The sequence below is a fragment of the Eptatretus burgeri genome, chromosome 14 (assembly GCF_056783735.1).
Source record: "Eptatretus burgeri isolate ZD-2024b chromosome 14, Ebu_testis_v1, whole genome shotgun sequence".
NCBI classification, from domain to species: domain Eukaryota; kingdom Metazoa; phylum Chordata; class Myxini; order Myxiniformes; family Myxinidae; genus Eptatretus; species Eptatretus burgeri.
Window position 1 is genome coordinate 35,631,564 of NC_140974.1, and position 15,000 is coordinate 35,646,563.

The 15,000-nt window shown below is 41.9% G+C and overlaps 1 protein-coding gene across 8 annotated transcripts in view; it reads right to left on the bottom strand.

Annotated features, from left to right (window-relative positions):
* The window catches only part of ADAMTSL2 (ADAMTS like 2), a 225,241-nt gene that overhangs the window by 5,553 nt on the left and 204,688 nt on the right, over positions 1 to 15,000 (bottom strand). For 5 of the 8 annotated variants that reach the window (XM_085854359.1, XM_085854358.1, XM_085854360.1 and 2 more), the window contains 3 exons: positions 14,336 to 14,506; positions 9,254 to 9,430; positions 3,185 to 3,329 (listed from right to left, as the gene is read on the bottom strand). In XM_085854359.1, the coding sequence (XP_085710485.1) occupies positions 3,185 to 3,329; positions 9,254 to 9,430; positions 14,336 to 14,506 (493 nt within the window). Of the gene's footprint in view, positions 1 to 3,184; positions 3,330 to 9,253; positions 9,431 to 14,335; positions 14,507 to 15,000 lie in introns of those variants that run through there. The other 3 variants (XR_015051131.1, XM_085854363.1, XR_015051130.1) reach the window with 2 other exon arrangements.

Consider the following 15,000-nt stretch of genomic DNA (forward strand, 5'->3'; position numbering starts at 1 on the left):
GTTCCCTCCGCCCACCGTGGGCTCTCCAATCAACGGCGGCCACGAGTCGTCCAACAACCCCCCGGCCAATCAGGAGGCGAGTGGTGAGGAGAAGAGGCCCCTCCCACCTAAAGAGGAGTAGAATGGTTGTAGGGAGCGGTTTTTTGGCAGACCAGGCGATCGTGGCAACGGTAGAGTAGTTGTGAGAGACGAGAGGATGGCAGACAGGAGGATCGTGGCGATTCTGAGCAGTCTGTCGTCGTGGCAGACTGTCGTGTGTGGTGGTTGGAGCGGTCTGAGACAGTGGTGGTCGTGGTTGAACGGTCTCGTTCGTGGGCCATGGACTTCGGGTCGTGGGTTTGAGTCCCACCAGTGGTTTGGGTCGGTGTGACCACACGAGGAGGGACAGGTACCAGGCTAGGCTCTGGTCCCCCAGCTCGCCTTTCTCTCCTGGGCTGAGGACCTACTAAAGACCCACGGGTCCATTTCTTTTGCGTGTGTGTGTGTGTTTGTGTGTGTGTTTCCGTGGGCCCTGTCTTTAAGTAGGATTGTTAAGTGCTTTTCCTTTCATTGTACATTGCCTGCCTTTTATTCGTGATAATTCTGCTCTTTGTATGCTCCCCTACCCCATTATAAATAAATCCCCGTGTTAAATGTTCCAGTTCGTTGTTCGTGTTTTCTTTCATTGACCCAGCACGGTGCGGGTTTGAGGAATAGTAAAGCCGTTTGGGCCGGTAAATTGTTCATTTGGTCCGGTGAGGCTCTGGTAACTCTGCTCGGTTACGCTGGATCGGAGTCGGTACCTGCGACTCGGTCCGGACAGAGTCGGCCGAGGTTTTCGAGTGTCGAATAAGCTGAGTGGTTTTCCCGGGTAGTTGGACAACGTGGGTACTGAGGTATATTGAAATTAGGCAATTAACCCTACCCCACGCCGTCGAAGTATTGGCGACCACGGTCCACTAAGGGACCCATGACCTTCGGAGTTATCTGAGAATCATCTTCTTCTTCTTCTTCTTCTTCTTCTTCTTCATCTTCTTCTTTTTTCTTCTTCTTCTTCTTTCGGCTGCTCCCGTTAGGGGTCGCCACAGCGGATTATCCATATGATCCACATAGTGATTTGGCACATGTTTTACACCGGATGCCCTTCCTGACGCAACCCTGGTCGCCTCTTAGGACACAGGGATCTGGTACACCTATTTAAACCGGGGTATACGCCGGCCCAGTACACTGGTACTCATTTCGCCGACCTCGGAAGGATGACAGGCTGAATCAACCCCCTGGTGTTATACGACTTGGTATATACATACATATATGTGTATACATACATACATACATATACACACACATATGCAGTATATATATATATATATATATATATATATATATATATATATATATATATATATATATATATATTCAGTGGCCCAACGGGGCTTGAACTCAGGACTTTTTGGGTCCCAAGCCGCTGCCCAAACCACTGCGCCAACACCAGGCTAGGACTTATCCGAGAATCACGACCTAAATTCCGGGTGTTCGGTGGGAGACGACTCCACTGCTCCACCAAGTGGTCGTTTATCACCACCGAACCCCGGCCCACAACAGTATGTACTCCGTAATTCTGAGTGAGTTTTTCGTGCTCAGTAATTCTGAGTGAGTTGTGAAAAAACACCTGATTTCCGAGCCGTATTAATGTGATTTGTCAATTGCCAAGCCAATTTTTTTCCCCACCCATCACACGCAGCTGTTTGTAAAGATTAATGTTTGTGAACATATCCCTGATATGTCTAAATAAATGCAACATTGTTTTTCAGTGAAAGCTACTCAAGGTTTTTGGGTTGTATACAGTACGTACTGTAGTCAGTAATCACACCGACTCCAACCTGTCGATTCCGAAAAAGTGCTGATATCCGCAAAACACTCGAGTGTGTGTGTGTGTGTGTGTGTGTGTGTGTGTGTGTGTGTGTGTGTGTGTGTGTGTGTGTGTGTGTGTGTGTGTGTGTGTGTGTGTGTGTGTGTGTGTGTGTGTGTGTGTGGTGTTGTTCATAAGCATAAAATATTCTCTCTGCTAACCTACGCCAAACCCTCTCTCTCTCTCTTTATCCCATCCTTGCTCTACTCCCTCCCAATACAGTGCAGCACGCTCCTACCACACATCTCTCACTCTCCCCTCCTCTCTCTTTCTCACTCTCTCTCTCTCTCTGTCACTGTCTGTCTCTGGACAAATCCGGATGGTGGTGATGTCAAGATGGTATTTCTATCCGGACATGTCCAGATAGTATTTATCTTCGAACGTGTTGAGATGGAATTTATCTCCGGACGTGTCTGGATGGTATTTATCTCCAGACATGTCCGGATGGTGTTTGTCTATGGACGTATCCAGGCGGTGGCCTCCTGACGCACCTGGGGAGTGTTTGTCTTCAGACGCATCCAGGCGGTATTTATGTCTGCACAGGAGTTTGTCTCTGGATGTGTCCGGATGGGAGTTTGTTTTCGAATGTGTCTGAAGTGTTTGTGTCTTGACGGCTTTGCTCTGTTTGCGTCCGGCAGGTTTTGTCACCGGACGTGTTGGGGCAGTGTTTGTCTCCAGCCCATGTTTATAGTCTGACCAGTAGAAAATGGATTCGAGATATTATTTTATTTCCATCTTCACTACTATTTGATGCAGAATCATTTTGATGAGACAGTGTAATTCATAATTAAAGCTCCACCGCACGACTGCCTTCCCTTCCCCAATCCCTCCTTGCTCCTACACACCTCCTCACTCTCACTCCCACCTTTCCCATCCCATATGAGAGGTGTCTTTCCTGTTAATAGAAGTGAGTAGTTTTTATCTCTATCTATCTCTATCTCTATCTCTATCTCTATCTCTATCTCTATCTCTATCTCTATCTCTATCTCTATCTCTATCTCTATCTCTATCTCTCTCTCTCTCTCTCACTCGCTCTCTCTCTCTCTCTCTCTCTCTCTCTCTCTCTCTCTCTCTCTCTCTCTCTCTCTCTCTCTCTCTCTCTCTCTCTCTCTCTCTCTCTCTCTCTCTCCCTCTCTCTCTCTCTCTCCCTCTCTCTCCTTTAGTATTCCTGTCAGCAAAGTGACAGGTGGTATTTGCTCGTGAGTAATATAAGATTGGAGGTTTGTGTAAAGCTAGTATTGTGAGAGTTTACCCAAGAAGCAGTTTACTGATTGCACATCATCCTGAAACACTCACCTGGTGCTTCTGTTGGGCAAACATGAAGCTCACAGCTCTGCTTTGTGTCAGGCTTGCTGTCTGAGTCACAGTCTTGACCCAGCTCCCCTCCTTGATAACATTTCACCTCTCGTACACGAATCCCAGTTCCACAGGTTTTGCTGCACTGCAGAGAACACACACACACACACACACACACACACACACACACACACACACACACACACACACACACACACACACACACACACACACACACACACACACACGTTGTTTCCCCCTCCCCACCATCTGCGTTTGACACTGAGTATCTGTAAAATCTATATTATCATGAAGATAATATTTATTGAAGAATATAACATCATACAGAAGACAATAGAGGAACATGAAGATGTCAATGGCATGGACATAGAGATGGCAGTTCCAGAAGGATATAAACATGAAGATGTCAGTTGCTAAAGGACATCAATGGGGCAATGGGAGGTTCCAGAAATGGTGATGATGACCAACACAGAGTTAGCTATTGCAGGAGAACGTGGATATATATATATATATATATATATATATATATATATATATATATATATATATATATATATATATATATATATATATATATATATACATATATTTTAACAAATGGATATTGAAATAATTATGTCATTGAAACATAAATCCAAGTCTTTTAAATTCATGGAATGGTATCAAACCAAAACTTTTATCGATGCACACATTGACAAATTGCTCCTTTTCTTTTCAAATATTTGGTAACATTTTATTTTCTGAATAATCAAGTATGGAACTGAGGATACTTCACAATAAAGAAAGGAAAGAAGAGAATGAACCATCAGATCGACTCTAAGAATAAAACACCAGATTTGTTTTTCCATTTCCACTTAATGAGCTGGCATGATTTCATGCTTTCAACTCGCTATGGTCAACAGTGCATTACAACTGTTCCCAAGTAGGGAGGCACCACTGAAGAAATGCCCCGATTACCAGTTCACTGATACTCATTTCACCAACCTCAGAAGGATGACAGGCTGACTCAACCCCACCTGGTGTTAATTCAGCGGATAACAGGGCTTGAGTTCAGGAACCCAAGACCTCAAGCCCACCACCCTAACCACTAAGCCAACACCAGATAAATAAAAATAATAAATCTGGTGTTGGCTTAGTGGTTAGGGTGGTGGCTTGGGATTCCAGAGTCCTGAGTTCAAGCCTTGTTGGCCGCTGAATTAATACACCAGTGGGTTGACTCAGCCTGTCATCCTTCTGAGGTCAACAAAATGAGAACCAGTGTGTACCAGTGGAGGGGCACTGCATCAGTGACACAGTTGCGCTTCCACAAAGTGATAGCTACCCCAGCAGCTAAGCTACGATATGCAAGAAGAAGAATACTAATAATAACAAGAAAAAGATCAATCAGAGATTGCAGACCCTTGCCAGGAATTCTTTTGAGTGGTGTATTTTTTTATAGGTTTTAGGGTAAATCCAATATGGCTGCCAACTTCGCAGGGCAGCTTTGATATCATATGCGTGAACCTTTTGTTCATAGGATTTCCTGGTGGCAGGAATTGCACTCCGGCCACCGAAAAACCCTTCATTCCGCAAAACATTCTCGAAGCATAAAAAAATCTGAAAACCCACTCCGTGGGAGTACCTCCTGGCAGCTTCCCTTCGCAGGGCAGCTTACCAGATGATGGGGTTGGAGCAAAGCCTTCGGGACCCCCAATCTTTGATGATAGGAGGGAAACCACGGGGTAAACTTCCCGGATCAGATTTCAGGAGTGCGTGTCGGGGTGGTGCTGAGGTGTCGTCCACCAGATGGCGGTCTCCTTGGGACATGAGGCGGTCCCTTCGGGTGGGTGCCTGGATTGTCCCATCCCTAAGAGAGGATGATCACCTGTTTCTGTTATCATCTGAGCTCAAGCACTTGGACATCAGGATTGCAGCACTCTCTGAGGTTCGGAGACTGGATTGCGGCGAGATCATGGTGGGTGGTTATACCTACTATTCGTCTGGTCACTCTGATGGTTACCATGCCCAAGGAGTTGCTGTGGCTGTGTCCAATAAGCTGACTCCAATGATAATTGAGGTAACACCGGTCAACGAGCATATTATGATACGAAGGATTCGTCACTCCTTCTGTGTCATTTCCCTGGTCTCTGTTTATGTTCCGACTGAGGCGAGTGATCTCACCGAGAAGGATGCATTCTACGCCACGCTCGAGTCTATGGTTGATCAGTGCCCCAGGCGAGATACACTTCTGGTCTGGGGGATTTCAATGCATCAACTGGAACTGATAGGGATGGTTATGAGATGTGTGTTGGTCCCCATGTCTGGAAATGTGAACAAGAATAGCACTAAGTTCCTTGACTTTGCAAGAAGTCACGGACTGAGGGTGGCTGATTCATGGTTTCAGTGCCCACAAGCTCATTGCTGGACTTGGTATTCCAACGCTAGTGGTGTGGCAAAGGAGATTGACCATGTGCTCGTTGATGGTCACTGGAGGATGATCAAGAACTGCAGGGTCAACTCGAGTGCTCAGTTCCTCAATAATGACTATCGCCTTGTTGGGGCAACTCTTAAGTTGCACCTTAAATCAAGGAGAATGGTACCATCCCAGCCTCGGCTGGATTTTGGCAAGCTCAAAGATGAGGCATAGCTGAGGAATTTGCGAACAAGCTGAGTGGAGATTGGGGGGTCTGGGTGCTTTGGGAGGTCCTGAAGAGTTGTGGAGTGCCTTCAAGACCACCGTCCTTGATGTTGCCGGTGGATTTCTTGGAACTCACTGTTGGGCGAAGAAGAATTTTGTCTCTCAAGGGGCATTGGATACCACTGACCAGAGTCACAGGGCCAGGCTGAATGGTAGAGCTGAGCTGTTCAGAGAGCTGAGGCATAAAACTGTATGTACGCTGTTAGGGTTGATATGGAGGCCTATGTGCAAGGAATCTGTGAGAGGGTAGAGCATCACCTGTGGTCAAGTGATTCTCGTCCTGCTTACAGGGGAATTCATGCATTGCGTTCATCCAAGCCCATCCCTCAGTGTACTGCAGTTAGAGTGGAGGGTGGAAGGCTCTTGACAGAGGAGTCTGAAGTGAAGGCCCGCTGGGCCGGTTAATTTGAGCGGTTATACCAGGCTGATCCACCAGCTGTCGAGTTGGACATCAGGGGTTTTAAAAATCCATGTTGCTGACCCTCCAATCAACTGTGATCCACCTTCATTTATGGAGACACAGGCTGTGGTGAACCGGTTGAAATGGGGTCAAGCTCCAGGGATCTGTGGAATCCATGCTGAACTTCTCATGGCTGGTGGAAATTCTGCACTCGTGTCGTTGCATGCAGTTCTGTGCTCTGCCTGGATCACAGGCATCATCCCAACTGATTGGAAGGGGGGCCTTGTTGTCCCTCTCTGGAAAGGGAAGGGTGATCTCCAAGACTGCAACAACTACCGAGGGGTGACGCTGCTCACAGTGACGGGCAAGGTCTTGCTCAGATAATTCTTGAGAGGGTTCGCAACCATCTGCTTGAGCACCAGCGTCCAGAGCAATCAGGCTTTACACCAAAGAGGTCAACGATTGACTGTATCCTTGCTCTTCGGGTCCTCACCAAACACAGACGAGAGTTTCGGCAGGGGCTGCTTGCAGCGTATGTTGATCTCTGTAAAGCGTTTGATTCAGTGAATCGGGATTCTCTCTGGAGGATTCTTTGTCTTCGTGGGGTGCCAACAAAACTGATCGATCTGATATCTGAACTGTACTCTGGAACTCAGAGTGATGTGAGATGTGGTGGTACCATCTCTGACTTATTTCCAGTTGTGATTGGAGTTTGTCAGGGGTAGATACTGGCCCCCATACTCTTCAGCACTTGTATGGACTGGATTGTGGGGAGGATATTGGACAGATGAAGAACCTCTGAAAAAACTCTGAAAATATGTGTGATCTCTGAAAAAACAAGAACCTGGAGTTTGATCTTTCAAGGTCACCCGAATTGCCTTGACCTTGTGACTTCAAATTGTGACAAGCTATGCATGTGCGAGATCAAACTTCCCTGGAATGAAACCAATAACGAATTTACAACACTTAAAATTTGTTGCCATGGTAACTGGAAGTGGCTGAACCAAATTTCATCATTTTTGGTGTATAATAGGACACTCATACCAAGATACCACATGCCAAATTGGAAGTCAATCGGGATTGAAATGACGTTTTTATCGCAATTTGAAATTTTTGAACCAACCCCCCAGACATTCGACCCCCAACCGCTAAGAAGGGTGTTGGTGTGACACCTCAATGAGACATATGGTTGGATGCAAAATTGGAAGATGCACATTTTGGATTTGGTTTGAAGTCGATAAGACCATTTTAGCGGACGTTATTGCGAAAATAAGAATTTCGGTTTTTCGGTGACCTTGATCTTGACCTTTGACCGAGATTCACTAAAAACGACAAGTGTCTAAGTTGGACCATGGCCGATGTCTGTACCCAGTTTGGTCATGATGGCTGAAACGGTGTGGCTGCTACAGGGTAAATAAACACACAAACAAACAGACAGAGACACACAGAATGACGCACACAACCGACCAACATAATTGCCGAAATCCGAAAGATTCCGGCAATGAACAAATAGAGAGGTGTAAACATAACCTCCTTCACCTTCTGTGAGGGAGGTAATGAGAATGGCACTTGGTAGAGATTGTACCTTCCCCAGACTGAACAGTTTATGTTTTGTATCCCACTGATAGGGCCGGATCTGAACCAAAATCTCATCAACATGATCTTGTCACCTATCCAACTCATCCACCAAGTTTTGTCATAATCCGTCCAAAAAGTTTTGAAATATCATCCTAAAATCGTTTTTGGCCCCATCCTTCAATAATGAAGAATAACTTTCAAAATAAAAAAATAACGAATCCGGATTTTCACCAAAATCGAATTCGTCCTTGTCACACACCCAATCTGCCCACCAAGTTTCGTCCAAATCTGTCCATAGCTTTGTGAGATAACCTGATTACAAACACACACACACACACACACACACACACACACACACACACACACACACACACACACACACACACACACACACACACACACACACACACACACACACACACACACGCGAAAACATAACCTTTGTCCACCATCGGTGGTGGAGGTAATAACTTTAAATATTGGTCACACACCCAATCTGCCCACCAAGTTTCGTCCAAATCTGTCCATAGCTTTGTGAGATAACCTGATTACAAACACACACACACACACACACACACACACACACACACACACACACACACACACACACACACACACACACACGAAAACATAACCTTTGTCCACCATCGTGGGTGGAGGTAATAACTTTATATATTGAAAAAAAATCGCGTTGTAAAACAATATCCGAAATGGATTAAATTGAGGATTGAAAAGGGTCATCTGGTATATTTGTGCACAGCCTGACATCACATACTCATGAGCCTTGCTTGGTGAACACCACCAAGCAAGTAAAGACTACACCTTTCGATTCACTGTGAATGAGGTCTTTTTCTGTTCAAGTGCAGCCTTATGGCTGCTGGTTGCATCATTGGTTTGGGACGCGGCTATGCCGCTGATGCAGTGTCGCTATTACCATTACACTGATACTCATTTTGCTGACCTCAGAAGGATGACAGGCTGAGTCAACCCCACCTGGTATTAATTCAGTGGTAAACAGGGCTCAAACTCAGGATCCTAGGATCCCAAGTCAGCCACCCTCACCACTAAGCCAACACCAGGCTGTGAATGAGGTGAAATTAAGGGAATTTTACAGATTCGGATACTTTCGCAAAAGCAGCATTTTAGTCTCTGCACCAAGTTACCTTGACAGCAGTAAGAATCAAACCACAATGTTTGGGGAGGCATCCCAATTGCATTAAATTTGTTTCAGTCCACGTGCATAGCACGATTTCCAGATACAATACAAGTACTTAAAGTTGCTTCCTTCATCAGGATTCGAACCCCCAAACTTTGGGGCACAAAGTCTGGCATTCTCACACAATGCCGCGTGTCATTTACACGATAAAACATCTTACCTTACTCGTACACTTACCTGTGACCAGGATGTTGTGAACCATCGTGAACATGGACGCTCAAAACATGTTTCCTGCTCTTTGGGTTTGGGTGCATCATTACACTCGCTCTCATCGAACTCTTCGAAGGTTCCTCCGACAAGGCCGGCACATAATACCATCCGTGACCTTGCACCCCGGCCACACGTCGCATTGCACTGTATGTTCACACACCGCCAGCAAACACACTTGGTACATCATGATTAGAAAAGCATCTCTATTCGTGACTCGTTTGAACAAAAGTATCAAATTCATACAGTTTGTAAATCCCGTGTTATGTCATCATCATCCAGGCTTTTTGGATTTTGCTTTAGAAGAAGTAATTGCCCTTTTATGTTGATGAAAAAAACGATGATCAGCCCTTGGTTCAACAACTGGAACATATTTATAATTCAATTCTTTAAGTATTTATTGAAGATGAGTCGAATATTGTGAAAAATAACACTCAATAAGGCAAATTTTGAAAGGCCAACGACACATTCATATGCAACACTCATAGATTTGAACAGCTTGTGGGATAATCTAGAGCGAGACTCTAGTATAAGTATACACACTCACCTCAAAACTGTCGAGCCCGGGTTTGAATCCCAACCCAGATATAAACTGTCATCCCGGTGCTTTGCAGTCAAGGTGATTCAAAAATGCATGTGCCGTCTCTGGGATGGACGTTAAATTGGGTGTTCCATCTGCCAGCATTAGTTGGAGGACATGAAAGATCCCATGGTGTCTTTTGCAAAGAGGATGTGAGCTATCTCCGCCACCCTGAACAAAGTATATTCACCTGCTGTATCCTACAGCATAGCATTGCATCGGCTGTCCACATGCGTTCCCAGGAATGATGCAACCAGCAGCAATGTACTGCACATAAAAGGAATATAATTTATTTTAAATTTGATAACACAAGTTACCATCCAATTCATATGTAGTGATGGATTGTGTTGGAGGAAGAGAGGACATGGAGTTGTCGATATGTATGTATATATATATATGTGTGTGTGTGTGTGTGTGTGTGTGTGTGTGTGTGTGTGTGTGTGTGTGTGTGTGTGTGTGTGTGTGTGTGTGTGTGTGTGTGTGTGTGTGTGTGTGTGTGTGTGTGTGTGTGTGTGTGTGTGTGTGTGTGTGTATATATATATATATATAAATATACATATATATAACATATATATATATATATATATATATATATATATATATATATATAAATATATATATAACATATATAACATATATATATATATATATATATATATATATATATATATATATATATATATATATATATATATATATATATAACATATATATATATATATAGTTTTTTTTCTCTACAATATCAATGCTCAAGGAAGAACGAGGTGACAGAGGGTATGAAATTTCCTTGGGGCAGCGGCATAATGCCTGAACATGATAAACAAAGGAATGAATGATCAGGAAAAGACAACAGAGAGAGAGATGAAAACGTAAACCAGCAAGTACGATGGTTGGGATATGAAAGGTTATCTACAAATACTGTATACATGTGCATTGATTATATATATATATATATATATATATATATATATATATATATATATATATATATATATATATATATATATATATTTTATTTTTATTTTTTATTTTTAAGTGCTTCAATAAAATATTTCTTCTGGGACAGTAGTTTATAACCGATCACATTTCTATTAATCCCTGCTGGTATTATTGTACTTATGAATTGATGAGATGATCCCATTTCATTCCAATGCAGGACAAAAGCCTCCTGAATAATGGTTCATTACACTGGTCTGCGTCATTTCAGAGGCCAAGGTTTTCTCAACTGCCCTTATATGTTTTTTGCATGCTGAATTTAGAAATGTATCTCATTTCGCTCAATTAGGTCAATTAGGTCAAGTTTTTCAAGTCACGTCAAAATAATCAATTTTTTTTTTTTCATTAGCATTTTTTTAATTCCAAATCAAACTTGCATTGACAGAAAATGTACAAACTATATATAAAATAACGCACAAGTACCATTAATGTGAAATTCAACATTAAAAAGACGAAGGAAAACAGCGACTGCTGGAGCGACTGAAGTTGGGTGTTGCCAGAAACAATGATTTATCTATATTTTTCTGAAATTGAAATGAAAGTAATTGAGAAGGCACTTTCTTCCACATTAAGTGTACTTGTGTGCCATTATATGTATAGTTTGTACATTTTCTGTCAATGCAAGTCTGATATTGAATTAAAAAAATGCTAATGAAAAAAACAAATTTTGATTTTTTTTCCTTAAAATTGAGATAGATAAACAAAACATAATTGAGATAGATAAACAAAAAAACTTGACCCGATTAAGCGAAATTAGATACATTTCTGAATTCAGCATGCAAAAAACATATAAGGGCCTTTGAGAAAACCTAGACCTCTGAAAAAAATATTTCAAATGCAGCCCAGTGTTATGTCCTCTTCTCTGCAATTTTGGACAACTTGGATTTTCATTACTCTGTTGGATTTTCTATTTCATTTCTGCATCAAATCTTTGGTCTGGCTCTGCTTCTTTCAGGGTCTTCTTTAGGTTCTCAGTTTGTAATTATTGTTGTCTGCCAGTTGGTTGTCTGTTCTTGTTGCGACGTGTCTGGCACAGTTCCATTTCAGATTTTTGAACTGTGACAAATATGTCATTACCCCATTCACGCGAAGTGAAAATTGGGGTTGAGTAATTGCTCAATGTCCATTCATATGTCTGTCTGGCTGTCCATCTTCTCAATTTATGATCATCAGTTAGTGATCAATAAAGTCCCCATCTCCTGAATTGAGACTCAAGATCGTCTTATTACAGTGTATAACGGTGTTGTAAAAGACTGCTTCAATCACGCTAAACTTCCGGATTTTAAAAATGATCTTTAAAATCATTATTTTATTTGAATTGAAGTATATACCTAAACACTGTGTGGGGTATCATGTTCTCTGAACCCTCGAGTTGAATTTTATTTTCGATCTGATCTGTTAGCTTCTGTTGTTGTGTCCCTTCCTTTTGTTTTGTCAAGACACCGTCTTTGACACTGATTGGTTTTTGCTCTGTCTTTCTTTGTAAGAGACCAGGTTGTATTGCCATATTCTTCTTCTTTCACATTGATATGGTTGGCATCAATTGCTGGTGGGGGAGGGAGGTGACTGCTGTTGATTAATTGAGCAGCTTTGAGCAGAAAATTTGTAATTTGTTCAGGGTGATGGTGATACTTCACCCACTCTTCAGAAAGTACACAGTGCACCATGATATCTTTAACATCCACAAGCTAATTCTGACAGACAGGATTGCCCAGTTTAAGGTCCATCCGAGGGACTGCACATACATTTCTGCCTCGCTCTTCCTGCGAAATACCAGGATGGAAGTTTATAGTTGGGTCAGGATTTGAACTCAGGTGCAACAGCTCAGAGGAGAGTGGGCATACCTCTCGGCTATCCTGTCAGCCTGTTTTATTGCCACAAGTAATTAACGATATTACACATTGATCATAAAATTTCTTTGTCAGATACAAAGGGAGTTTTCTTTTCAAAAAGTTTTTGAACTATTGTCAACCTGCATCGGCAAGCATGGTGAGTACACTGAAACCCCTGAATGTGACAATCCAACTTCTGAAACCAGAATTGTATTGCAATTAACTCAAAAATGTGTGCAATATTTCAATGACCATTCACCTCACAAGGTTAATGACAATAGATGGTGACAAGGTTCATCTCATGTTATCGTGTTTTTTGCCCATGGGGTTTAGGCCATTTGGTCCATCACACTTGTGCCATGTCGATGACCGATGATTTTATCGATCAATTTATTTATTTTCTGTGTACTAATCCTCCTATATATCACAAGCTCGATTTAATTATGCCACCATCTTGGTCCAATTTAACATTTACATTTTTTCCCCTCTGATTGGAGTGATGTCTGATCTTGGAGAAGGCTGAAGTACATGAAGATATGCTTGTACTTTCATATAATTGTCCTTATATGGCACCAGTTTTGTCTTACTTTCACAAAACATGATGTCCAAGGGAATCATGGCCAGACCAGTCTGACTGATCCCAGGCCCAAAACTGTATACCAACCCTGTGTCGGTATCTATCTAACCATGGCCCTCAAATACTGACCCTAACATCCCAACAATTAGCTTCAGCTTACCTTAAGGTGAAATATTTCAGATCTGTCTTTCAACTTGAGGAATTCAATAAAGGTCTAGATGACCTCTCAGGAGACGTGTAAACTATTTTGCAAAACTAATAGAGCATTGCTTCAACAAGGTTATTGACAACTCTCTTGTTTATGTTTGATAATATTTTTGACAACTCTCTTGTATATATTTGATAAAATTACTCTCGTTGTATTCTCATCAAAGAACATAACCTTAATGGCATCGAGTTGATCGATAATTTGACAGTGTGTAGAATCCTTGAATTGGACTAATTTGGCAAAGTTGTTAACACACAATGGCACACTCTGTTGTTTTTTTTTTGTAAATCACTGAGATCTGTAAATCCTCAACATAGCATTAACCAAATTAGAAATCTGTCTTAATTTCCCCTCCAAAGGAAGTGAATACTTTGCAAGGCAAAATATTTTTCAATGTAACTACAACTTGTATAAAAATAGTGGATGACCTCTGAGCCTCCCTGTCAGTCTACATACAACAGTATGTAGCCTCCAATACAGGCACAAATGATCACCTTTCTTCAAAGATTTGCTCCACATCTTTCTGACGATGTAACAACATAATGATGAATTTCCTGGCAGTGCTTTTGACATATTTTCTGTGAAGACGACCTTCATCATCTGACGAGCTCACCCCCACCCTACTTCCCTAAAATTATTCCTGAAATCCTGATTTGCACCTTTGCCAAGCTCACATGGCACTTTCAACTATTTTGCTTGCTGAACTGTGCTTTTCATGAACTTAATTTCCAAATTAATCATTTATCCAACCAAGTTTGAGAAAACCTTCATGAATATTCTAATAGATATTCTTCCAATGCAAAACGAAATAAAAACATGAACACTTTGTTTAAGGTAGCTCCAATGCGTTTCATCATACCTGATCCCATTCCTGGGGTAACCAGTGTGCTGGACATTCCCTCTGGCCACAGGGGTAGACAGACAAGGGCTTGGTAGCTGGGTCACACTGACTCTGGGCAATCACCTCTCCAGAGGAATTCCGACAGGTAACGTGACGTTGCATGGTCCCCTCACCACATTTCCCAGAGCACTGGAAGCACATATATGTATGTATGTATCTATGTATTTATACATATACATATATATATATATATATATATATATATATATATATATATATATATACACAAATATCTATATATTACTAAAAGTCTCATCTTGTATGTATGTATGTATGTTTCTGAAATACAGCCAAAATGGTACATGATAGCGCAAAAATTTTCAGCCCACCTTACTCACCATTCTCCTGTGGTGTGCAGTATCAAGTTTCGTTCAACTCAGGCAATGAAAAAATTACTAAAAAAATCAATTCCCGATTCAGTCACAAGTACTCTTCGGGAGAATTTGATCAATGCAAACAACCTTATCGGTATAGTTCGCTGGAGCTATCTTTTTTTTTTTGAAATGATTTATTTAAAAATCTCAAACATTTAGTATAGACCAAGAACGATTTATTTTTAAGCATAAAATAAACCGCGATTTTGATCTAATACTTCCGTGTTCATTAATAAATAAAATTGTGTT